General features: G+C 41.4%; 1 protein-coding gene across 6 annotated transcripts in view; it reads left to right on the top strand.

Moving 5' to 3' along the window:
* The window catches only part of MAPK8IP3 (mitogen-activated protein kinase 8 interacting protein 3), a 169,572-nt gene that overhangs the window by 115,516 nt on the left and 26,435 nt on the right, over window positions 1-27,621 (top strand). For 4 of the 6 annotated variants that reach the window (XM_073636671.1, XM_073636670.1, XM_073636672.1 and 1 more), the window contains 13 exons: window positions 32-202; window positions 3,141-3,300; window positions 7,179-7,274; window positions 7,385-7,543; window positions 8,832-8,997; window positions 10,211-10,396; window positions 11,268-11,451; window positions 14,281-14,400; window positions 15,591-15,671; window positions 20,329-20,396; window positions 20,489-20,637; window positions 21,275-21,446; window positions 22,539-22,652. In XM_073636671.1, coding sequence (XP_073492772.1) covers window positions 32-202; window positions 3,141-3,300; window positions 7,179-7,274; window positions 7,385-7,543; window positions 8,832-8,997; window positions 10,211-10,396; window positions 11,268-11,451; window positions 14,281-14,400; window positions 15,591-15,671; window positions 20,329-20,396; window positions 20,489-20,637; window positions 21,275-21,446; window positions 22,539-22,652 — 1,826 coding nt within the window. The remainder of the gene's footprint in view (window positions 1-31; window positions 203-3,140; window positions 3,301-7,178; window positions 7,275-7,384; window positions 7,544-8,831; window positions 8,998-10,210; window positions 10,397-11,267; window positions 11,452-14,280; window positions 14,401-15,590; window positions 15,672-20,328; window positions 20,397-20,488; window positions 20,638-21,274; window positions 21,447-22,538; window positions 22,653-27,621) is intronic. The other 2 variants (XM_073636674.1, XM_073636673.1) reach the window with 2 other exon arrangements.

The following is a 27,621-nucleotide window of genomic DNA, read 5'->3' as shown; positions in this document are numbered from 1 at the left end:
TGATGACTTGCTCTTCTTTCTCGGTTTTCAGCTTCAGCAGACTGTTCAGTTCATCATCCAGCCCTCCTCCTGCAAAGAGGACCTACCCCCCTGTCAACATCCACTACAAGTCCCCAACACCAGCTGGGTTTAGCCAGCGTCGAAGCCACACCATGTGCCAGATATCCACAGGGGGGCGCACCATAGAGTTCTTCCCCGATGAGTAAGCACATTTTCTGTTATATTATGGTTCTGTTGTGCAGTTGGTTTTAAAGGCCATTTTGCTTTGGATGGACTGAAGAAAGGTTAGATTGGGTTTCAATCAGATATTGATACCATCTCTCCTCGGATACTCATCTCACCTATCAAACCCAAAAACATGCTGGAGTTTTGTTTTATAAACCAGAGCTTTCTGTTTAAATAAGCTAAATACATTGCAGGTGCAACAAAGAAAAAGGTGTGCCAAGTCTTACATTTCCTTTTCTTTAAAAAGCAGCCCAGCCTGAGTGGAGAAGCCTACACCCTGCCAGCATGCTGCAGAGGAAGAGCCCTGCTCTCTTTGTGGAAGCAGTGGTCTCTCTCCAGAGGTCTGGCACATTCCCTACTTGGTTGGAGCTCTCCAATCACTATGGAGCATGAACTTTGCTGATTCTTGTTTGTTCATAGGATATAATCACCCTGTGTAGCCCTTTCCTAATAAAGCATACAAGAGTACCAGCAAATTAACTAGTATTTTCATAAGGAAATCGGCAACAGTAAATTACATATACTGTATTTCTCATGACAAATTCCTTCATACTGCAACATATTCCATAATGAATCTATTATATGAAATCAAGTAGCCTGTAAGTCTGCATAAGTTACCTTACTGGTAAAACAACTCTTTAGGGCCAGTTTACACCTGAATCGTACAGGAACACGGTCCACATTCCTGTACGATTCTTGTGCGATTCAGTGAAGTGGGATTTTAGCCCATTCATTTGAATGGGCTGAAATCCCACTGGATCATACCAAAGTAGTGCATGCACTACTTTTCAAAAACTCATTGCACCGGATAGCATGGTTTCGGTGCAGACAAACATACTGCGTTTGGGGTGTCGTTAGGAATACATTGGCACCCACAGCAGATGCGCACACCCAGTGCATTTTAAATGTGGTGCTGGAAACGTGCACAGAACATGAGTTTCCTGCACCATGTTGTGGTGTGAACGAGCGCTTAAAGTACATTTCACATGCTTCAAAATAAATACTGTATGTGTATTTTCCATGTGTAATTGTGATAAATCAAAATGAATATTCATAATTGTGACCAAAGCATTACCTTTCTTTTTTTCTAAGCAGTCTTTTTTCTGTGTTCCCATTTAACTAACTATTCATTCCTTTTAAACCTGCAATGTGTATGCTATTAACAAAAAACTGAAAAAAGTGTGCCTTGGTTTGTACGTAATATCTCTAATCTAACCCAATCAGTAGGGCCACAGCTAACAGGGTTTCTGATTGGTCCATGCCACAGCCTTTGCATTTGTACCCCACTGCTTGCCAATAGCTTGAGCATACTAATCCTACTAATCTCAGTGATGTGGAGATTTATATTTTTGGGTGAACCTATTAGTTCCAGGTTCCATAAGTAATGCCTGCTGTTAGCAATATTCCTCCTGCTCTGTGCACCTCTCTAACTTAGTTTTAATTGTACTTTGTTATTAGTGAGCTTCCCTTTTTAGATATTGTGTTTAGTGTTCTGTCCCCCAGTAGACAAGGTACAAGTTCAGACAGGTTACCCCCACTCCCCCTGCAGCTGTCCGACATATTAGTGGCAAGGAGAAGGCCGCTCGATAACATCCCGGCTTGAAGCACTTGAGAGGAACGTCTCTGGTCCCTCTGCATTTCTTTTGCTGCCACTTGTCTCAGTCAAGTGCTTAGAGCCGAGGCAGTAGTGCTAACCACTAAGCCACTGTGCATCCCCAATTTTAAAGTTTTTATGCCAACATGCTGCTTAAGGGTGGAATGTTATTTGGTGGACCTTAGCCATTAAATTAGGAAAGTCAGGCCTAGTAAAAAAGTGAAACTAATGCCGCGTACACACGAGCGGACTTTACGGCAGACTTTGCCCGGTGGATGGGATTTCGTCGGACAATTCGATCGTGTGTGGGCTCCAGCGGACTTTGTTTTCTCAAAAGTTGGACGGACTTAGATTTGAAACATGTTTCAAATCTATCCGACGGACTCGAGTCCGGTCGAAAAGTCCGCTCGTCTGTATGCTAGTTTGACGGACAAAAAGCCACGCTAGGGCAGCTATTGGCTACTGGCTATGAACTTCCTTATTTTAGTCCGGTCGTACGTCATCACGTACGAATTTGACGGACTTTGGTTGATTGTGTGTAGGCAAGTCCGTTTATTCACAAAGTCCGTCGTAAAGTCCATCGAAAAGTCCGCCGGGCAAAGTCTGCCGTAAAGTCCGCTTGTGTGTACGCGGCATAAATCAGAGAAGGTCACAGAAGAGCCTCTCCTGATTAAGTAAGGGTCCATGCTTGTGGAGATTACAAACAAATTTTAGAGGCCTGGCAAGAATATGGCCATGTGCAGCCATTCATTTGTATGGCAGGCTGTATGTGGTAAATGTTTCTTCCTGGGTGCAGAAAATTACGCCAGGCATCTAGAATGCTTGTGTAAGCCTCATGTGCAGGAAACGTTAGGTTAGTAGTGGGCAACATAGGTCTGTGTAGACGGGGATTTGCACATTGCAAATGGTTTTGCATTACCATACAAGTCTATTGGAATGCAAGAACCACTTGGAGCAGGTCAGATGCATCTATCAAAGAAATCTGAATGATCTCAGAAGTGTCTCCACCTAATTGACACGAGTCCAAAGCCCGTTGACACAGACACTTATGATGTCTGCTCTTAGGCAACCTGTTTTCTTTTACAAGTCGAAGACTGAGTAGAGGTCACATTAAAAAGTCTGACAGGTTCACTTTAAAAAGAAAGGTTGCAGGGATAGGCAGACCAGCAATGTAGATCCCAATAATCATTTGATTCTTCAATTTCCAGGTCACTCTGTTTACTAGGAACATTGCCCTTGCACTGCCTGTAACCCTTGCTGCTTTGCTTTCTGCTCTCCCCCTGACGCTCTGCACCCTCTCTCCCTCTTTCTTTTTTTCTAGATTGAGAAGTAACACTGTAGCTTCTCTCCTCAGCGACTGCGCCTCCTCAGCTCGCCGTGAGCAAAAACGGGAGCAGTACCGCCAAGTGCGGGAGCACGTGCGCAATGACGATGGTCGTCTGCAGGCCTGTGGGTGGAGTTTGCCTGCTAAGTATAAGCAGGTTGGTGACTGAAGTCTACTTCAATGGTTGGGGTTTACTTTGGCTACAGGGAGTGAAGTCAGCAATTTTGTATATTAAAGCAGTATCTAGATATCTTGGATCCTCTCAGGGAAGTAGAAAATAATTATGAGGTTCTTATTGATTTCTTATGAAATGCTATTTCAGCCTTAAAATAGCTGTCTAGAGTAATGGGGAATTGTGCAGCTGTTACACTTCTACAGACATATCAAGAATGGGAAAGAGGGGGGGCGTGATCTTGGTTCTGCCAGCATGTAGGACAGACAGATAACAATAGAGAAGCCTTGTTGCTGGCTGTCTATCCACTGCTGATTTCATTGGCCCTTCCCTAAAGTGGATACAAAAAGTGTAACGCTATGCAAAAACTTTTAAATTATAATGGTGGGAAACTCTGTCTGTTTGTGTCTTAATCAGTCTCCAGAGACCCCACAGCAAGTAAGTGGAAATTTCCTCAAAATTAGGTAAAATTCCACCTTTGACAGCTGTCACCAGAACAAGTGCCCCATTGGAACATTTCCCCTCTATTCCTGTTCCGGTGACAACTGTAACATTACCCTTACTCTCGTTCCCAGAAGTAATGGCCTAGATCAGTGGTCTCCAAACTGCAGGCCCAGGGGCCAAATGGGGCCCTTTGCTAGGCTTTATCTGGCCCTTGGGGCACTATTTCATTCACCAATACCAACAGTGGGGCATAATTCCCCCCATGACACAAATTAAGGGACACAATCCGTCCCAATGAAACTAACAATGGGGCCCAATTCCTCCCAGTGACACAAACAATGGGGCCCAATGAAGGGGCACAATTTTTTCCAATGACACCAATGATGGGGTGCAATTCCTTCCTTTGACACCAATGATGGGGCACTATTCCTCTCAATGACACCAATGATGGGACACAATTTCTCTCAATGTCACCAAAGATGGGGCACTTTTCGTTCCACTGACACCAAGGATGGGGCATTGTTTTTTCCCACTGACATCAGGACCTTTGACCAATGGCCACAGTCCGGTGCCCCTAATGTTTGAAGCACTGTAAACTGGCCCTTTGTTTCGAAAGTTTGGAAATCCCTGGTCTAGATGATAAACAATTAGGTTAGATCTCCTTACATGGGCATGCAGACATCAACAGAGACCTAGTGTATAGAAAGGAAAGCATCAGGAGTGGTTTTTAAAGTTTATCAGTAGATTGCATTAAAAGCCACATTTATGCAAACGCTTTTCGGGAGACTTTTGTGGTCATGATATCCAATCTTGTTAGCGTGATACTTATGCCCTGTACACACGGTCGGATTTTCCAACGGAGAAAGTGCGATCGGATTGTGTTGTCGGAAATTCCGATCGTGTGTGGGCTCCATCGGACTTTTTCCATCGAAATTTCTGACACAAAGTTTGAGAGCAGGATATAAAATTTTCCGACAACAAAATCCGATCCTTTAAATTCCGATCGTGTGTAGACAAATCCGATGGACAAAGTGCCATGCATGCTCAGAATAAATTAAGAGACAAAAGCTATTGGCTATTGCCCCATTTATAGCCCCGACGTACGTGTTTTACGTCACCGCGTTCAGAACGATCGGATTTTCTGACAACTTTGTGCGACCGTGTGTATGCAAGACAAGTTTGAGCCAACATCCGTCTGAAAAAATCTGATTGATTTTGTTGTCGGAATGTTCGATCAATGTCCGATCGTGTGTACAGGGCATAAGGCTTTCCATGGAACTGGGGTAGGAGAGGATGACAAAAAGCAGTTGGCCAAAAGGCAGGAAGTATGTGGGCCCATTTCAACTTGTGCAATCTGTTTTGGTGTGTTAATGCTCATGTATTAGCTTGCATTATGAAAAAATGTCTGATGAAGGGGTCTTTTGAGTCTCCAAAACGTTGCTCACTGCTGTAATTATGTGATCTTTATCAAAGCTCTGGACCCATTTTTGAAGATCCTTGGTGTGCTGGTGACATTTTTTCATTTTGATTTTGAACAGTTCCAGCCGTTGGTCTTTGCAGCACCCACTCATTTGCACAGCCACTTCAACAGGAACGTGTGTGTTGGGATTAGTACGCTTAGCTTGCATTATGTTGCACTTTAGTGTGCATTGTGTCAAGGTAGCCCGTTCATTATGAATAGGCTGCCAATGCACAGCAATGGACAAAAAAACAATCATACTTATTTTTTCTGACACAGCACACCGCAGCACACATGCTATACATTGTGATTTGCTGCAGTGTGGGTGTTTTGTGTTAGTTCATTGGGGTACCATTCAAAATGTAATCTTGTTGTTAATCTCAGGCATAATCCTTATCACTGTTCCCATTAAACATTGTCTTGCTGTGCCACAGAAATTATAAATATCTCCCACAAATGTATCCATCAGCTGCTTTAAAATAGCACTGTGACAGAATGCAACCTGACCCTGGCCACTTCTCAACTATGCATCTGCTTAGAGTGAAAATCTGTCTTCTCTTCAATGACCAATCTATCACAGCTGGCTGCCCATGATTACAGTTGTACGGGTCACAAATATACAAAACGACTGTCACATAGACTTTTCTACGTGAGAGACCGACTGATTTGCATCTAACAGTGTTGATTTGCTTAATAAATGTCTCCCAATGTGTTTTGCCTCACATTCATCCTCAGATATGATCAATAAAAACATTTCCAAGCACTCATCTCATAGCAAATGGAACAGAAAGTATTGTGTAAGCTGCAAGTCACTGGACAGACTAAAGCTACACTGGGCAAATTTAAGGTGCTTTTTGATAAACCAGCCAAAATTCAGGTCATAGGTAGCACTGTCAGCCCCCTTCCACCCAAAATCCTTCCACTGAAAAATCAAAGGAGCCGGACAGAAAATTGTTGGCTGAACAGAGTTTTCATCCAATCAGATGCCGCAAATAATTGGGTATTTTGACCGCTGCCACCGTCAGAGTAAAATAGCCCAGCAGAGAGATTCTTCCATTCATGCTGTATAATGTGGATAGAGGAACCTGTAGGTCGAATGAAAAAAATTGTATCAATGTATAGCCAGCCTAAAGCAAACATGTTTTCTTGCAATGGATGGGCAAAACACAGGTTTGCTTTGAATTTTGGGAAAATAAAGAGAAATCCATCCTTGCATGGGATACCTGAATATTCTAATGCATCCTTTCTCAATTTTTTAACCTCTGAGGAACCCTTGAAATATATTTCAGGTCTCTGGGAATACCTACTAAAAATAATTATACTTAAAGTTTTTTGGTACATTAGTGTGATCACTAAATTGTAGAACATTTTATATATAAGAACAAAGAATATGGCATACCTAGTATACTTTACCCCATAAGATGTTAGTTTTAAACCCTCCTGCTCTGTACAATATAATTTTGAAATGTAATTATTATTATTATTATTATTATTATTATTAATAATAATAATAATAATAATAATAGTAATAACAAATTTAAGAATTTGTGGTATGCCCTAACATTAATGATTGCTTAAAAAGTGCCTCCTTGCACTGGTGGTCAGTGTAGGTAGAAGATCATTTTGACATGCTCAGGCTTAAAGGAACCCAAAGGTTCCCCTAAACCCTGGTTGAGAAATGGTGCACTAATTTGTGTGTGTATCACACAGTTTGTGTTTCTGACAAAACACACTGTACCAGAACATACAACTGATGCAAACCACTAGATTTTCTGATGTTTTTTTCTGGTTTACTTGAACTTTTGCTAGAGGTGTTTCCATCTGGCTGAGCACCCCAACTGACTACTCAACAAAAGTGCCTGTGTAAACTAAAATGGTACGCTTTACACTTCAGTTACCCTTTATGCAAGTTCTGAATCCCCAAAGAATTTTTATATGTCTTGTCTTGATATATTTTCAGCTGAGTCCAAATGGAGGCCAAGAGGATAATCGCATGAAGAATGTTCCAGTGCCTGTCTACTGCAGGCCTCTTGTGGAGAAAGACCCCACTATGAAGGTAATAGCATTAACCATCTGTTTGTACCTAGTCCTAGTTACATCTGAGATATTCAAGGCTATAAAACACTCTGTTTTGAGATGATAAACACTCCTTGTTGTCTCTCACAGTTGTGGTGTGCAGCTGGAGTGGATTTAACTGGTTGGAAGCCAGTTGAGGAGGAATCTGCACTTGGAGTCAAAGCAGTAACTGGTCGGGATCCTCTGACAACTGAATCAGAAGTGGAAGGGGAGAGCAAGAGCACACATACATCACCGGAGAAGAAGAAGGTAAGAACAAAGCAAATGACTCAAATGATATCAGTCACTTGAACTTCTAAAATCCAATCTGTTTCCACATTAAGAGGAAACAGATTGGATTTTAGAACTTCAAGTGACTCAGCTCAAGTTTTTCTTTGCCCACCTGACCTCTCCAGTGACTTAGCTGGCTAGCCACCCCCTTAACATGCTAGATTATTCTTATCACTGTAATACTTAAAGTCATTGCCTCTTCACACAAGGAAATAGTGAAGATGGCTCTTACGTGCAGTTGGGCTCTCCAATTATTTTTCTTCATTATGGAGAATTCATTAGAAGTATGTGACACCATTATTTGGCTTTGTAACAGCTATAACATTTAAACAGGCCATACATTATGCAATTTTCTTTTCTTTCAAGCACGGGTTGAAGCTAAAAAAATTGCAGGATTCACATAGTGTTGATGGGTGGATCCCTCCCCCAGCACTATTGTGTTCTGCCAGTGGGGAGCATGGGGAGCCTTCCCCACTGACAGAATATAATGATCACTGCTGGCAGCTATAGCTGTTGGCAGTGATTGGGCAAAGAAAAACAAAAAACTTTGTCTGGTTGTACTGAAGTTGATCAATGGATCGACTTAAGTACAACCAGCTTGCACATAGATGGATTAAGATTCGTCCATTTCCTGCTAAACTGGCTGAATTTCAATCCGTCTCTGGTTGGCATTAGATAGATTGGGAGTTCTAGTTTAAGACTGACGTTCCTAAGGGATAGAAGAAGCAAGCATGTGAGTGAACTTCCCAGGAACCGTTCAAATGTCAGCTTTTAATAAAGTTGACCTCTAACATGCACATTTCCCTATAAGTATATACAATTATTAGACTGACATTGTAACATTACTTTCTTATAGTTTTTTGGAACAACTGATATTGTAAGGTAAAACATCAAAATAATCAATTTAATGAATAGTATTTATTATCTTGTTTGTTTGTGACTGTGTAAGTTTTCAAAGTATCCTTTGTGTCCATTCAAATTTTACTTGCTGTGGGGTGACTGTAGCATGTAATAAGCAAACATTCTGTTATCACTTATAGACAGAGCTGTAAAGACATAGACACACAAATTGTGGCACTTTGGGCATTTCAATTTAGGACAGTAATAAACTTCATAGTCGGCACAGACAGAGTAGAAAAAAATAAGTTATGAATACTGTTCCCAAGGTTTGCCTTGCTTAACAGTATCAGATTTGTGAAAATGGTGGTAGGAGTTGTGCTTTAAATAGTGTGTCAAGTGTCTAATAGTGGATCAATTCTATTTTCAGACTAAGGAGCTTCATGAATCTGATGCCACTTCCAGCCGTGTATGGATCCTTACCAGCACTTTGTCTACAAGCAAAGTTGTCATCATTGATGCCAATCAGCCTGGCACCCTGGTAGATCAGTTCACAGTCTGCAACGCTCATGTGCTGTGCATCGCCAGTATTCCTGGTATGATAATGCTTCAAGAATAAAATTAATTTTCACCTGTTTAATAACAATCAAAATTTATATAAAAAATAATCCAACCTCCAAGTACTACTGCATATAATACTATGATGTTCTACGTGGATGATGAGGTCAGTTTCGAGCTTGCTCACTAATGTGTCAAATCGGCCACGTGTATATTTCCCTATTGTTCAGAACAAACTAGGAAGGAGACACCTTTACTGAGGTTTTTGGAAATTTTGTTCAGAGACAGATTCCTATTTAATTGGATTCCATTTCAACAGCCTTTTGGTCTTGTGGTGACGGCAGCAGTTTGAGAAGCTTCTGAGATTGTTCAGAATCCATTGACAGGTGCATTTCACTTGCAGTTTGCCTCCTTTTGGAGCTGCACTGACCTGCTTCAAGTGGGTTTTGCATTCTCACAAACTTTTGCAGCAAACAAAAGCCTAGAAATACAAACCCTTATACTTTTTAAGGAAAGCATTCAGCCTATGTCATGCTTGTTTTAAACAATGCTAAATTGTCAGAGCTACCAAACTGTAACATACATTCTTAACTGATATATTCTGTAAGGAGGCAGTGCAAATTTTCTTAAGCAATTTGGAGGGAGTTCATAAGAAACACATATGCTTATCCTAATATTTGTTGTCCATAAAGTGTGTTTTATATGTATATTAGGTACTATTACATTACACTTACCTGCTTATTTTAAAAACTTCCATACTCCTTTTGTTTAAAAAAAAAAAAAAAAACATAAAACGCTCCAAGGGGTTCATCATTGTTCTCTACAGCCGTGGGATTCTTTTGGTCAGTTTGGCCTAAAATTATCGTCTGTCCTCCATTCTAGCAGTATGAGATGTTCTAAAGTTACATCTACCATTGGTTAATCCCTGTTCTGAGATACCTCACATCAAACTGTAATAAGAAGTGTTTGTATACTTACTTGCTTTTGAAGCTCTTATGAAGTTGGTGGAGGGAGGTCCCTGGATAGCCATAGCCCATGATGTATTGATGTATTTTTACTGATCACCAGCAAAATAAATGCGTTCTGAGATGAAGAGGGGAGTGAGTAATAGGATGAAAACCGGAATCCTCTAAAACTTTGCACCCTTATATTTTGGCACATTAGAAGTTAAAGACAACATCTAATATATCTACTAGTAGATCTGTAAAAGTCATTTTGCTTCTTACTAACCAGTAATTTTGTGTTCTGCAGCTGCCAGTGACATTGATTACCCACCGGGCGAGATATTTCTGGAGGCAGATGTCAACCCCGAGGACTCAGGTGACACTGACGGGGTCCTGGCAGGAATCACCATTGTAGGGTGCGCCACTAGATGCAATGTGCCACGAAGCAACTGTTCCTCTCGGGGTGATACCCCAGTACTGGACAAGAGTCAGGGTTAGTGGTTCCAAAATCTCCACATCCCAGTACAAAATTACTGCCAGTTTCTCAAGAATTGATTATGGCTTTAAGGTTTGTACAGATAGATAAGCACAAGATTCAGTATCTCATATGCTAGAAGCAGCTGAGTCTGGTGATATTTGGAACATGTCCAGGCATCAGAAAGGCCAAAGAAGTATACTAAATATCCCCACAATTATGTCATTTTTTTTGTTTTGCTACTTGAGGTTTGGGTAATGTTTTAAGTGGGAGGTGCAGAAAAAACAGAGGAAGAGGGAAGGGCAAAAAAATAAATGGGGAAGAAAAAATGAAAATGCCAGAAGGAATTAAAAGACAAAAAGGGAAAGAAGAAGCAGGAAAATGTATGGGAAAAGAAAAGATGGAAAGGCAAAGAAAAAACAGAACAGAAAACAAAGAAACAGGAAGAGAAAGGAGAGGGAAGGGTACAAGGGAGGGAAAGAGCCAAGTCATGGAAAACACAAAAGCGAGTGCCTGGGAAAATTAAGGGAAAGAAAAGGGAAAAGCCAGAAAAGGAAAATAAAAAGAATAGGGAGGGTAATTGAAAGAGAACAGGAAACGAGGAAAGAACAGGAAAAAATAAAAGGTTAAAGGCAACTGAAAAGAAAATTGTTTCAAGAGTCACAGTGATCAATATTGCTACCTAATAGTCAGTGTTGTAACACTGACCAGACATAAAAATATAGTAAACTATTTTCAGAACATTCATCCCTACCAAAATACTGTTTTAGACTCTTAAACCATAAGGGCACTCCACTATTCATGTGTAACCTCTAGATTGTGTTTATCAGAACCTTAAGGTTTATTCAGCAGTACTGTGATAGTAGTGGTAATGCCATCTGTCCCTCAGGGGAGGTCTCCACAACCAGTAATGGTAAACTCAACCAGCACCAATCAGCGGAGGAAGCCACAGAAGCCTTGGAGGTATCAGAAACCACTACCAGTGAACCAGAACCGACGCAGGTCCGACCAGGAGCCCTCACAGAGCATGTTTTCACTGACCCAGCACCTGTTGCCAATGGCAGGCTGTGCAGGTACAGACAATGGAAAAATGTAACGCTATTTAAAGTCCATCTAAACCCTTTTGTTTTTTTCCCCTCTTAGAATGATGAATAGATCTTTTTATTGCAAGTTGGCATGTTGAGTATTCCTAAATTAAGTGTTATTTAATTAAATGTCAATGGTAATTGCAGCTGGGAAGCTGTATTTCTCCTGCACCGTGCTAGACAAAGCTGGATTGGTAGGATGGACGGAGCAGAGATTTGACATAATTTCTAAAAGCTCCAGCAGATAGAGCAATATTTGCCAGCCTAAATGGTGGAGGCAGGGATAGGTGTGGCTAATCCTACAGCAACAGCAAGGGGGGCAATGATGCTGTGATTTTACTGCCTAAGAGGGAGGGTTGTAACCCTATCAAAGGATGTGCCTATTTATTGGTTCTACTGGCAGCATAGGTGTGCGCAGCCTATTGTATTAGGGTGTGCACCTCGAAGTTCCAACACATATGTCTTTGTGACATATTAACCGGCCTCTTCCCCACTCGTCATCCTAAAACAATGGGGGGGGGGGGCAGGTGAGCACACGTGGGGACCTGGGCAGCAGAAAAAAAAGGAACTGGGACAAGAGGGGTGGCATACATTGGTACCAATCCCCTGTATTTTCCTCCCCTGGCAGCTGAATATCAGCGAGAGGAAGAGGAGGAGAAGCCTACTTTCAGCTGCTGCAGAAGAAAATACAGATCGGTCCCTTAATTTCTACTCCAGCCGACTATCCTGTCCAGGTTCTGGGGGTAGGCAAGTAAGGATCGCGGCTTACCTGTCACCTGCCCACAATTGATGGGTTGCCAACTCCAGGATTAGGGTGTGCCCAGGCACACCTGGCACACCCCTTGCGCACGCCTATGACTGGCAGGATCAAATATGTGACTCTTTTCTGTAATCTCTGGCATAGCATGTGGGGAGGTGCAGCACGGCAGTAAATATGCTGAGTCCAGTTGTAATTAACAAAACTTTTATTTTGACGGAATGGTCTAAAGACACAAACAATCCAGCAGGGAGGCATTAAGCTGGAAATACTCACAGTTCTGTGCAAACTTGTAGATTGGAGCAGGTTCTGATGCACCGACAAAGCTTGCATCCGAGGGCAGAATGTGGCCTGGCCAGTCTGAGCCTAATGGGGAGAATTCATCCACAACCTTTCCCTACCGCTATTCATTCTCCCTGACAGACAGGTGAACTGTCCCTACGCTATCCACTCGCAAGAAAGCACGCCAAAGCCAAGCACTTAAAAATGCTCTGCTGACCCAAGATGGCCACCAGGGTCACCTGAATGCAGTGTAGCCAATTGGAACGCTGCCTAGAGGACCAAGGAAATCGAAGAGGAACCAGGTTTCTCTTGACTTCCTCTCCAGCTGCAGTACCACTCTGGCCAAGCGCCATCTACAGTGGAGAACAGAGACATTAAACCGCCTACAAACAGCATTCACACTGGAAGAGGAAGAGCAGCTCACTGAGCCAATAAGACTATTTTCTTAGTATACTGAAATCTGCAAACATGCTTGTAGTAAGAAGAGCAGAGTGATGATGTCATTGGTGTGCTGCTGCTCCTTCATTATTCAGAAAAGGGCTAGGGTGGGTCCAGGACCAGGCTGTATTGTGGTTTGCCTATATTTCAGCTTACCAGTCCTTTAGATGTGGTGGCTGCCTTAGTTATGTTTTGTTTTATGTTTTTTTTTTTTGTAACTTTGAGTGATGGAGGAACAGTATCTTTACCCTAGGAAAAGCCACAGAACACCTCTCTCTTTCCATTTTCCATAATTTAGGGGAAGTGTATACTAGTCCACAGAGATAGCTGGAAATAAGAAAAAAAACTAGTAATAATGTAGCTAGGGTTGCCACCTGTCCGGGATTCACCCGGACAGTTCGGGTTTGGAATCATGTGTCTGGGTTTCAAACTGCCTGAAACCCAGACACATTATTCAGACTGGACTCTGGCCTCCCAGTAGGGTTGCTGGCTGCAGTTGTCTAAGCTGAGAGTATCTGTTACACTCCCTTTCACACTGCCCAAAGCCAGCACTAACGGTTTCCCCCACATACAGATGGGTGAGGAGAGAGGGCTCAATCTTCTCCTCTTCCTCCTGCCCCTACCCCTCTGTGTCTGCCCACACTCCAATCCCCGGCGCTGTACCTCAGAAAAGGGAAGTGGGGGGCCGGAAATTTGAAGTCCAGCAGCCTCGGATACATTTGGATGAGAGGTGCTGACTGCCAAGGGGTAAGTGAGCTCATCATCCATCCCTGTCTGTGACTGAAGTGTCCCCCCCCCCCCCCCCACTCTCTCCTGCCTCTGAGTGAGTACACTAAGGTAAATCAGGATTCTCAGAGCACCCCTTATATCACAGTTCCCCTTTACACCAGAGGCCACAGTGTCCTCATCGTGCATCAGAGTACTCAGTTTTCCCCTTAAATCAGGGTTTCCAGAGCATCCCTTATATTAGAGTCCCCAGAGCTCTCCCTTACATCAGAGTCTGCAGAGTCCCCCCTTACAGTGTAAGGGAACTCTGTGTATTCAGATGTAAAAGGGGAACTCTGTGGACTTTGATGTAAAGGGGGATTCTTGTGATTAACTTCATATGATTAGAAATGTTATTTAATTGCAAAATATATGTATAGTTTATACTATAAGAACAAAAGGGCTGTGCACCGCTAAAGTGAGGGCAGGAATATGGAAATATTTATGGAAATATTTACTAGACAAAAAGATAGAAAATAAAAAAAGTTATCCTTTACTTTCACTTGAAAGAAGAATGTGTTACAATGTTTTGTGAAAAGACGTAACTGTTTTTTGCTTTTTATCCTTATTTCTAGTGAAAATGGACATCTAAAACCAGAAGTCAACACAGCACAGCAAGAGACAGAGCCAAGCAGTGAGACCCCTGCAGTCACAAGTGCGGCACCCACAATGTGGCTTGGAGCACAAAATGGCTGGTATGTCAGTGTTATTGCATTATTGTGTTAATGCATTTCATTATTATACTTTGGATTGAAAAAAAGAAACCAATACTTTGCTAAAACATTGGTATCTATCTTTTAAGACTGTCCTTCCATTTGCATGAAGATCTGAAATTTCATGTTGGCACTTCTCTGCTTAATCTGACAGCCATAATCTGCGGTCCTGCATACATCCTCCACAATGTACAGGGGTTACTGCAAGGCACAGAAATTAACACATCAGCAAATAAGCAATTGCAGCAATTGGCACATCAGACAAAAAAAAATGCAGTTGTAAAAAAAACCTGAAAAATAAAAAGATTGAAATATAAAAATGCAGTTGTATACATTCTTTTCTATAGATGTGCAGACCCGCACTGTCTTGCAATGTGCCCTGCAGTACTTCCAACAGGTATCCTACAGAGACCAATTGTCTTTCATTGTTCTGACTATCTACATGGGTAAAAAAGAGAAAACTGGTTTGTTGCATACCACTGTTTTTTTGTGCTGTCTTGTTAATAATCCTCGAACGTGCACTGATACAAAAGTTTAAAGCCGGGTACACACGATGAGATTATCGGACAAATGATCATCTGTTTGTTTTTTTTTTAATGTATGCTAGTCTCCATATCAAAAACGAATAGGTTACTAAAGTATGAAAATTCTCGTACGACAGAATAAAAATTTGGAAATTATGTAATGTATTTGTATTGTATTTTCGGACGAAAACTGTACTGGTTAAACAAAAATAGTACGAGCTGGTATTGTACGAGAAAATTTTTTGTTTTTGTCCTTTCGGAAAATTTTCGGACAAAAGCTGTGTACTAACGATCAGATTATTGTACGATCGATTCAAAAGCGATATTTTTTGTACGACATTCTGATGCTGGGATGCGTGACTGACCTACTTTAAACCTGCCTCAAAAGGGATCTCTCTTTTTGCCCCAGTATACCCCATATATTTCTTTATATGTATTTGTACATTGGATGTGGCACTGCCTCACAAACCTAGGGGAACCAGTCACCCCATATATTTCTTTATATGTATTTGTACATTGGATGTGGCACTGCCTCACAAACCTAGGGGAACCAGTCACCCCTTATTTTGATCGCATGCACCTGGCTTAACACTTGATAAGAGCTTATGGTGTATAAACCACTGATGAACAATACCTTTTACTTTTCAGGCTGTATGTTCACTCAGCAGTTTCCAACTGGAAGAAGTGTCTGCATTCGATAAAGCTAAAGGATTCAGTATTAAGTCTTGTGTAAGTACATACTAGTCCCTTTTTTATCAGTAGGGTATTGGTGCTTATCCATGATAAACACATTGATCTGCTACTCAAAATATTGCTCTTTCAAATACATTACAATACATTGCTACTTCTAAATTTCTTAGTCTAACCTTTTCATTTGACCTGAAGCAATGGGTACAGGCTTCTACTCACTCTGATGGCAATACCCTTGACCTTGTATTCTCCTACCTATGCACTCCATGCAACTTCTCAAACAATCCTTTTCCTCTCTGCGACCACCATCTTATTAGTTTCTCTCTCCCCCTGTCTTCCACCACCTTTCCCTCCAATCGCCTAACCATCACCCGTAGAAACTTTCGCAACTTCAACTCCTCTCTCCTCTATTCTGCTACTTACCACCTCTATGACAAAATCTCTCCCCTGTCCTGCCCCAACCAAGCCACATCCATCTACAATAAATCTCTGTCCACCACCCTGGACAAGCTCGCTCCCCTCACTACACACAGAATCAGGCCTCGACCCCTACAACCCTGGCAAACAGATGACACCAAAAGTCTCAAAAAACGTAGTCGCGCTCTTGAGCGTCTGTGGCACAAGACTAAGTCTCTCAAAGACTTCAATCAATACAAATCTGCCCTCCAAAAATACTATTCTTTCCTCCACACTGCCAAGCAAACCTATTTTACAAATCTTATTAACACCTTCTCATCCAATCCCCGTAAACTCTTCTCTACCTTCAACTCTCTACTTTGTCCTCCACCGCCTCCACCCACTGACTCACTCACTGCCCAGGAGATTGCTAATCACTTCAAAAACAAGATTGATACAATCCGTGATGAAATCCCCATTCTACAGGTATCTCCCCCAGCTAAGACCCCATGTCAGCAGGTACAACTGACACTCCCCCTATTCAAATCTGCTACTACAGATGAAGTTGCTAAACTCCTTTCTATCGCCCACCTAACCACCTGTCCCCTGGACCCTATTCCCTCCCAAATGCTACGGTCACCCTCTGACCCCATCCTACACTCTCTAACCCACATCTTCAATCTCTCCCTCACCTCTGGCATCTTCCCCGACGCTCTAAAACATGCACTGGTCACCCCCATACTCAAAAAGCCGTCCTTGGACCCTACAATCTTAACAACCTACGCCCAATCTCCTTGCTCCCCTTTTCCTCTAAACTCCTTGAACGCCTGGTTTACAACCAACTGAGTGACCACCTCATTAAAAACAACCTTCTTGATCCCCTTCAATCTGGATTCCGCCCTCAACACTCCACAGAAACTGCTCTTTTAAAACTCACAAATGACCTACTAACTGCAAAAACCAATGGACACTATTCTGTACTCCTACTTCTGGATCTTTCAGCTGCCTTTGACACGGCTGACCACCCCCTCCTCTTCAAAAAACTTTACTCCCTCGGTCTCCGTGACTGCGCTCTTCAGTGGCTCTCATCCTACCTATCCCAACGCACCTTCAGTGTCACTTACAATTCTACTTCATCCACTCCTCTTCCCTTCTCTGTCGGGGTCCCCCAAGGTTCTGTTCTTGGACCTCTTTTATTTTCAATATACACCTCTTCCCTGGGTCAGCTGATAGCCTCTCATGGCTTTCAATATCATTTCTATGCTGATGACACGCAAGTCTATCTCTCCACCCCTCAACTCACTCCATCAGTCTCTTCACGCATCACTAACTTACTAACCGACATATCTGTATGGATGTCACACCACTTCCTCAAAGTCAACTTGTCCAAAACCGAGCTTATAATATTTCCTCCCCCACGTGCCTCTTCCCTTGACTTATCTGTCAAGAGCAATGGCACAACCATCCACCCATCCCCACATGTCAGGGTGCTAGGTGTTATCCTGGATTCTGAACTCTCCTTTCAGCCCCACATCCAATCACTTTCCAAAGCTTGCCGCCTCAACCTCTGTAACATCTCTAAACTACGTCCCTTTCTAACCAATGAAACCACAAAGCTCCTGATTCACTCCCTGGTTATCTCTCGCCTTGACTACTGCAACTCACTCCTCATTGGCTTACCTTTAAACAGACTATCCCCCCTGCAGTCCATCATGAATGCTGCTGCCAGACTTATCCACCTTACAAACCGCTCAGTGTCTGCTACCCCTCTCTGCCAATCCCTCCATTGGCTGCCACTCGCCCAACGAATTAAATTCAAAATACTAACAATAAGTTACAAAGCCATCCACAACTCTGCCCCCAGCTACATCACTAACCTAGTCTCAAAATACCAACCTAATCACCATCTCCGTTCCTCCCAAGACCTCCTGCTCTCTAGCTCCCTCATCACCTCCTCCCATATCCGCCTCCGGGACTTCTCCCGAGCCTCGCCCACCGTCTGGAATTCCCTACCCTAATCTGTCAGACTGTCTCCAAATTTATCCACTTTTAGGCGATCCCTGAAAACTTTCCTCTTCAGAGAAGCCTATCCTGCCTCCATCTAATAACTGCACTATTTTCTCCATTAGCTCATCCCCCACAGCTATTACACTTTTGTATAACTTGACCCTCCCTCCTAGATTGTAAGCTCTAACGAGCAGGGCCCTCTGATTCCTCCTGTATTGAATTGTATTGTACTTGTATTGTCTGCCCTAATGTTGTAAAGCGCTGCGTAAACTGTCGGCGCTATATAAATCCTGTATAATAATAATAATAATAATAATAATAATTTAAAGTGGATGTAAACCCTCACATATACCCAGTGAAGTGAACAGCCTCAGATGATACACAAAGATGAAACAAATCTCCCTACGTAGGTTTTACATGTATATCTGCTGTCTTCAGCTTCATATACTGTTTAGAAAGTGCACATTGTGTTAGATTTTTCACTTCCTCATTCAGCAATAGCAGTGTAGTGTTGGACTACTCTGAGAGACAGCTGATTGGAGAATAAGCACACACCCCTCCTCCACATAGGCAGAGACTTTCAGAGCTATCCTGTGATAAGAGCAGCTTTCTGCTAATCTATTTATAGCACCCACCCCGACACAAATTTCAGGCTGATTTTTATCATATGTGTTGGAGAACTTGTCAGAAGTTATCATGCTGATAGCAGAAGAACGGAGCAGGAGAATGCCATAGGACTTAGTGCTTTGAAGAGAGATAAGAAAACACTGCATATATACAGTATGTGCCCAGCTCAAATTTCATATATCGGGTTTACATCAACTTTAAAGCAGTGCTGGTCAACTTACTTTATATAGGGGGCTCAAGTGGTGTCTAACATTGCTGAGGGCCACACATAATATTCAGTGAATTCAATTCTACAAAAGCTGTCAAAGACTGGAGACATGCAGGAGGAGATGGTCAGAGACCTTAGACATGCTATAGGAGATGTTGGCGGCTAGATGTTGGAGACACCTTACATGAAACTGCTAGAGATTGCTGTTATTACAACCCCTTTTGCAAATCACTGCTTCCATATTTAGGCTCCCTACAACCCCTTTAAAAATTTCTTGTGCCACATTCCATTAATTCACTCTAGATCCATTACAGTATTTTTTTTAAAAAAACACACAAACTAAACTAGTGTAAAAAAATAAAATAAATCATTTATTTACTGGGAGCCATTCCACAGAATGCTTTCCCTTTGCTTGAGTAAGCATCTAGGTAAGAAACAGGCAGATTCATGTCTGCAGGGGACCTAAGGGACTCACAGTAGGTGCCAGCACTGCTAGTTGGGCACCATGGATCCAAAATGAGTCTGACTTTGTATATTTTTAAGTTTACAACAGTGCTGAGTTTTCAGGTCTAAATCAATTTTTTTATCCTTTCGAATCCCACTGACATCATGGCATTTGACAACTAAATGACAGTGGGCGGTGGTGTTATGGATTACAAAACATTTGTGCAAATTTGCTATTCACACATGTACACGTTTCAAAAAAATGTGGCAAAAGGAAATGTTATTTTATTAGCCCATTTATAGCACAAATTATAATTATTTTCTAAACTACAGGAAAGGGAAATAGCTATGCTATTCATAGCAACCAATTGGATGATAGATTTCATTCTCAAAAAGGAAAAAAACATAGAATTGAGTTGGTAGATGGGAGCATTGGCATCATTCTCATGTATGTCATTCCATGGGGCTTCACACTAAACGGAGGGTATGTTGCCTTGCGCACCAAGGCCACTGGTATTAAAACAAACCTTTTATTCACAATTATAGAAAATGTGTCTGGACTGTGTGTACTGTATACTGTATATATTCATAAAGGGTGGATTTGTGTTTATTGATTGGCGAATAGCATAGGCAGTGATTTGGTGAAAACTATAACCAAAAGAAAAGAAAAAGAAGAGGAGGGAACCGTCCTTACTGAATGTACAATATATAACTTGAGCTGCTCCCAGCCCCAATAATTAGGAAAACAAGATAGTCTGGCTGTCCACTAAAACTGTTGCACCGATCAGACCCTATTCAGGTCTTGACGGGTGTCTGTAATCAGAACTCCTCCTATGTATACTAAGGGTAACCCTTACTGATGATAACTCTGTCCTGACCAACAACTATAGTGATTGAAATCTCAAACTCATTCCACGGGGCTTGTATCCGGTAACATTGTTTTAAAACTAGAAAAGGCTAATGGCAATAGAACTTTGCATGGATTTATTTATCTCCCAATTTTCCTTTTCTCAGGCATGTCAAAGGACGGGTTTTAGTGGCTCTAGCAGATGGGACATTGGCTATTTTCCACCGGGGAGAAGGTAATAGCATTTCTCTACTGTTAAATTTTCACTTGTACTCCTAATAACATTGCTGCTTGAGTATAATTTTATCTTCTTTTTATATTGAAAAGACCGACAGTGGGACCTCAGTAATTACCACTTGATGGACCTCGGACACACACATCATTCCATCCGGTGTATGGCTGTAGTATATGACAGAGTCTGGTGTGGATACAAGAACAAAATACATGTGATTCAGCCCAAAACCATGCAGATAGAGGTAACCAGAGAATGCAACCAAAGAACCTAAGAAATCATGGTGGTATATTGGGTTATTGGGTTATTCAGTCAGTCACAGAATTTTTCTTCTAATCTGGATGTATTACCTGAACATATATTGTATATAGACTGGGATGGGGTTTCCTTTAGAATTCAGGGTTTTTTTTGATCAAGAAACTTTTGTAATGGAGTATGAAGTTTAGAGGTCAAAAGGGTCCTATAGGGGCTATTTTATTTTTTGGCATTCTTAGACATGCAGATGATATTTAAGTAGCTCCTTCAACCCAGATGGGTTACCCTAGTTTTTGCCTAAGCCTTTGGTTCACACTGCTGTGATGGAAAAGTTGTATGACTTTATGCCTGCGACTTCCTTCCGACTTGATCCGACTTGGATGCTATTTAGGAGCTTGTACAAGGACAGACCAAAGTAGTACAGGAACCTTTTCCAGAGTCTGAGCCACTTGTGTAGCATCAGTTAAGATGGCTCTCATAGGGAAACATTGAATTTGACATGTCATGCGATGCGACTTGGTCGTAGCAGTGTGAACCAAGCCTAAATGTGTTTATATAGAATACTTTTTCAACACATGATCAACAAATATTTATTAACGAGTCGTTTTCTTCTCTCTGGCTTGCAGAAGTCATTTGATGCTCATCCTCGAAGGGAGAGCCAAGTGCGACAGCTGGCCTGGATTGGGGATGGAGTGTGGGTATCGATTCGGTTAGATTCCACACTCAGGCTGTACCATGCACACACCCACCAACACCTTCAGGATGTGGACATTGAGCCTTATGTCAGTAAAATGTTAGGTGAGTGGCCTAAGGTATGGAAGTACTTCTGACAGTGATCAAAATTGATCAGCTCATGTTGCAGCGCCATAGGAAAGTAATCAATCAGCACAGTGCTAATCCCTTGCATACAAAGTCTCTATTTTGCCAGTAGGGAAAGAGACACTCCACCTCCTACCATCTCCTACCACTGACGCATTTCACTTGCTACTGGGTCTAAATCCTAGAGCTCTGTGATCAAGCCCCAGTTGCAGGTCAAACGCATCAGAGGGAGGACAGGGCTGGAGTGTTCTGCCACTGCTGACAGAATAACATTTTTGTATGCAAAGGATCAGCAATGTGTGGATTTATTACTTTCATTACTTTCCTATGTAAACAGCGCGAGAAAGTGACAGGAACATTTATTTTTTTAAAGAAACTGCAGGGAAATCGGTGGTGCTAGGAAGAAAGTAGGGGAACTGAAAGCACAGTGAGCGGGAAGAAGAAGCCGTGTCCCCTCATTATGGTTCATGTGATGTTTTGCCACTGCTGCATCCATTAAAAATCTGCAGCTGCAATAATTAGCACTGTTTATTTGAATTATTGACCTGTAAAATCAGTCTTCAAAGACTGAACCCTACACACTGTACAAAACACACTCATGACCCCTACACACTGTACGAAACACACTCCTGACCCCTACACACTGTAGGAAACACTCCTAACCCCTACACACTGTACGCAACACACTCCTGACCCCTACACACTGAAGGAAACACTCCTGACCCCTACACACTGTACGCAACACACTCCTGACCCCTACACACTGTACAAAACACATTCCTGAGCCCTACACTCTGTATCTTTCACACACCTGACCCTTACATTCTGTATATTACTTTTAATCCTGACCCCTACACTCTCTATATGGTCACAACTGCTTTTCTAAACTAGCGGAATTGTTTTTTCGACTGGGTGCCTCGAGATAGAAAATACTTTTAAAGGGTGCAGTGACTGAAAAAAAGGTTGAGAAATCCTGTATATGTTGTTTAATATACAAGAAAAATAAAGAAATTTGTATCCATTGATGCTGTTTGGATCCCTCCAAGTCATTCTTTTCTCTTTCACTATCAGGAACTGGAAAATTAGGGTTCTCCTTTGTGCGAATCACAGCTCTGCTTATTGCCGGCAATCGTCTTTGGGTGGGAACAGGAAATGGAGTGGTCATCTCAATTCCCCTCACAGAGAGTAAGTTGTGAAGGATATTTCTTATAAAGTGGCAAAGTCTAATTGTTTATGGTTTAGGTTAGAAGGTTAACGGGATTACATGGCAAAGGTGTATATAGACAGGTGAGGAAAATATGAAACCATTGCAGCTAAAGTAAACCTGTATGCATTTTTAATGTGTTAAAGCAAGAGGGCCTGCTTGGGGTTGATATCAGAAGCTATTACATTTATCAGCAGCAAAAGTATCTTCTTTGTCCCCCTTTACTTTGTGGCAAGGGCTTGACCTTCCCCGACTTTATGGCTAAGCTCTGCCAGCTGCCATTCTACTGACCATTCAGAGTTGGCTCCATGCAAGCTCCTAGAAGCTGTTATTAGCATTTTTTCTGCTCTTAGAAGCTAAATAGTGTTATCCTATGTGTCCATGCACACTACTTTAGGCTATTAGCATTTTTTGAGCTTCAGCTTCTAGGAGTAGTGCCTTGGTAATCATTAACATCACACCACAATCCCTACTTTCAGGCTTGGTCCACACCTATGCAGTTTGCATTTGATCCATTTCTGCAGTGCTTTTTGCGGTGCATTTTGCACACGCATTTTTGCCCCTTTTTTTTGCATGTTTTTTTAATACGTTTTGCATTTTTTATGTTTTTTTTTTTTGTTGGGTGGATTAAAAAATGCAAATCGCTGCAAAATCGTGGCAAACACGCACTACATGCTTTTCTGCAGCTTCTCTGTTGAAGTCTATTGAACCACAAACACACCGTTTTGCTTTTTAACAAAGTCCCAGACCCTTTCCAAACACACAGCAACTGAAAAAAAGCATAGATGTTAATGTGTCCGATAGGAAACTATGTTAAATGGACTGTAGTGTGTTTCTGCAAAAAGTATTAAAAAACGCATAGGTGTGAACCGAGCCTCAGTGTGCTATTTCCCTGCATTTTTTATGTGTTTGTAATGCTTTTGTTATGCGCTCCAGTGCATTTTCTTTTTTTTTTCCTCCACTTTTCTAAATCTTTTTTTTTAAAGGGGTATGCTAGCATTTTCCTTGGGTCACTTTTGCCTCTTCCTCGGGATTCTCCAGTGTTTGGTCTGTTCATTAGTGTGAAGAGTGCTAAGAATGTCTGCCCTTATAGGCAAATTCATGGTGCTGGCCATTGGGTTCCAATGCCTTTACACACATTCTGGTGCAAAAAATGCATACTGCTGTAATTTTTTTGAATAGTTGAGGAAAGTGGAAAAATTGTGCTGGACATATGAGGTTATCTCAACGGTAATGCTAAAAAGTATTGATATTGATGTACGTAATTTGGTTCCCAGGCAGGCAAATACACCCCACAAAATCTCCATGGTCTACTTGGCTTGTAGCGTAATGTATGAAAAATGTAAATTAAAGCTCCACACGACAGCTACGAAGTCCATATATTACATTAGTCCAATAAAAGTCAGGGAGACAATCCAAAGAATTACCAATGTGTTTCAGGAGCCCAAAAACTCAATTTTCATCAGGGATAGAAAAAAGATATGTCTATATTAAGGCAATATCTATAAAATATCCCACTGACTTTTTGTTAAAATAAAAGCATATCTGAACCTTTCAACAGTTGTGTGGTGCTTCATTGTATTTTTGGTACTCTTTTTATCGCACAGGAGCTAAATGCAATGGAGTGAACTAGGGTGAAAAAAACACACATGAAAGCATCCTGTGTGAATAGGCCCTTAGGGGATGGCAGTCGATTGAAACTATCCATTAATTTATGGGAACTCATGCATTAAAATGGAAAATTGTATCAAATGCTTACTGTAATTTTCCTTTCCTGACGCCAATACATGGCAGCATACATATGATATATCCATCCACAGGACCTGTTTAGCTCTATAAAAGTCTGACTGAAAGCTACCTCCCCCATTCTTCGTATAAAGCACAAAGATCAGAGGGAGGGTTTGTGTGCTGCTATGTATTGGCGTTAGGAAAGGAAAATTACAGTAAGTATTTGATTAAATTTTCAATTTTCCTGACGCCAAACATGGCAGCATACATATGATACATAATGAGCTTTTGAGAGGGAGGGTTTAATGCTACAAACTTAGTCTTTATTTGACAATAGACATAAAAGCTTGGATGGTTTTCCTCCCAAACTCTACTGTATAAAGAACTGCTGAATCTACCCTGTAGTGTTTTATGAACTTATGATGTGATGACCAGCTAGCCTCTCTGCAGACTGTCTCCAGAGACAATCTTGCCCGTGCCGCCCAAGAAGTCGACATCGCCCTGGTTGAGTCAGCCCTAACCACCTCTGGAGGATCCTTCCCGGCTGCTCTATATGCCCGGTGAATATTTTTTACTATCCAGGCCGAGATGGTTCTGGCCGAGGCCTCTCTCCCTTTAAATTTTCATGATGATGAAAAAGTCTGTCAGAACGTCTGAAGAAGTAGCCTGGAGATAGGCTTTGAGGACTTTTGGAATGTCCAACTCGTGCAGATCAGCATCTGATTCTGCTAGGAAGGCTGGATGCACCCATTCACTGGAGAGATGAAATATCGATGCCACTTTTGGGACAAAATGATCCAATGGTCTCAGCCCAACCCTCTCTGGGAAGAACATAGAATAAGGTTCTGCTGCCCCCAATTCTTGGAGTTCGACACCTATCCCCCCTGAAGTTATCGCTAATAGGAAAGCCGTTTTTAAGGTGATATCCCATAATGAACAGTCTTCTGTCAAAGTACGAGGAAGGTTTGCTAGAAAATTGAGGACTACTGCCAGGTCCCATTGACGGAACCTATTTCTCTTGGGAGGGCATAGTCTAAGTACCGCTCTCATTAAGTGCTCTACCAGCGGGTTTGCTGCCCATTTCTTTTGGGTAAAAGATGAGATGGCTGAAATTTGCACCTTAAGCGAGGTAGAATGGGGGAGGTAGCTTTCAGTCAGACTTTTATAGAGCTAAACAGGTCCTGTGGGTGGATATAGGGGCGGAGCTATTTTATATGTATGCTGCCATGTTTGGCGTCAGGAAAGTGAAACTAAACCAGGGAGGGATATAGAAGAGTTTTTTTTTGGCTAATACAGTTAATAGCAAGCATTTTGTGGTGTCTACCTGGAGTATAGAATCATTTAAAAAAAGACATGGAGTTGAATGATTTAAAATAATGGTGACATCACTTATCTCAAATGTAAAGGTAACCCTTTATTTTTCTTCACTGTACTAAAATACATGCCTGCATTACTTTTAAGCAACACTGGATACCACAATGCACAAAGCATTCACATCTGTATATTTTGGTTGCATTGTAGGGCAGTTGCTTTTTAATTTTATTTTAATTTATTTTTATTTTTTTACTGTATATGTGCATTGGGGTGCCATTTGGAATCACAACACACATTATTAAAAATCCATGAACTGTGGCCATGAACTGCCCGGTAATTGCAAGCAATATTTTTGTGTCCTGATAAACTGGATGTAAAGCACAATTAAATTATCTCCTTTGTACCTACTGTAACACTCATTTTATCATTTCCTTTGGGCAAAATGAAAAAAGCATTTTTTTTCTCTTACTTATGCCTTTAATTTATAAAGGAAATTATACAGGTCTTGGAAAACAATATTACCAAAAGAAAACCTTATTTGTCCCAAGAAAACCAATATGGGTATAACTTCCATGTCGTATGTAATTACAAAGTGAAAGCCAAAGTCCTTAGCTGATCAGCTTTCCATTTGAACTTCATGGAGGCCGTTACATGCATTCGCAGTACTGTTTTGCACCAGTAATGTCATGTAATTATAACGTTTCTGGTAAATATGACCTATTATAAATTAAAGAAAACCAAAAACATGTACAGTGCAATTCCCCATTGCAAACCAATTGGCAATCATCCTTCTTTATTCTAGCTAAATTAACTTAAAAACGTTAAAAGTTTTTAAAAGTTAACTTTAAGGCTGGGTTCACACTAGTGCGAAGTGGATGAAGTAGATTCTCCGCATCCACTTCGCAATAGCAGGAAATTGTGACCGGCTCTCTATGGAGCCGGCTCACATATCTCCGCTGCGGCTCCGGTGCTAATTTGCACCGGGTCCTGTGCGTGTTTTGTACCGTTTCAGGTCCAAATTCAGCCAAAAATTTTGTCTGAAATCAGACCTGAAACAGTGACCGGGGACGCATCTGCTGTGAGCCGCATGCGGCTTAGATGTGAATCCAGCCTAAAAGTTTATGTTCAGTCAAAACTTTTTTCTTAACCTGAAAAATGTGGGGGAGGGTTAGAACCCCTAATAGTTTTTACACAGTATCTGTTTCTCTGTTGGGTTGACCATACATTATACCATTTTCAGGTACAATTTTCATTTAGATTTACCAAAACCTGAACACTTTCAGTATGTATGCAATCAGGTAGGCCCTTGTACTACATATTTTAAGGTTAAAGTTATAGTTAAAGGAAATTGAATAAGAAAATTGTATAATGAATGGCCAGCTTTAGAGAGATTTACCCCCACTCCACTTTCCCCCTGTATCCAAAACTAGAAAAAAAAAGTTTTGGCATGACATACACTTTAGAAAAAGTACAGTTTTTTTGCTCTGTTCCACCCCAAAAGAACACTACCATTTGCAGGATCTAGGTAATAAATGTACGTTCTATATAAAAGTAAACCAATGAGAGTATGCAGTACTGATTATGGTAACATTCTAAAACATGTACTGTATATAACAAATCCACATTTGTGCACAAGAACCCTATGATATTAGTGTAATGGATTACTGCCTGTTATCATTCTTTGCAATGCAAAATATGCCTGAATGTATAAAAATATAACACTAAGGGGGTATTTACTAAAGGAAAATCCACTTCGCACTGCAAGGGCACTTGAAAGTGCACTGAAAGTGCAGTTGGAAGTAAAGTTGCTGTAGATCCGAGGGGGACATGCAAGGAAAATAAAAAACAGCATTTTAGCTTGCACATGATTGGATGATAAAATCAGCAGAGCTTCTCCTCATTTCAGAT

The sequence above is a fragment of the Aquarana catesbeiana genome, linkage group LG06 (genome assembly GCF_042186555.1).
Source record: "Aquarana catesbeiana isolate 2022-GZ linkage group LG06, ASM4218655v1, whole genome shotgun sequence".
NCBI lineage: Eukaryota > Metazoa > Chordata > Amphibia > Anura > Ranidae > Aquarana > Aquarana catesbeiana.
Note: the sequence above shows the minus strand (reverse complement) of the source record. Positions and strands in the feature narration are given on the sequence as shown.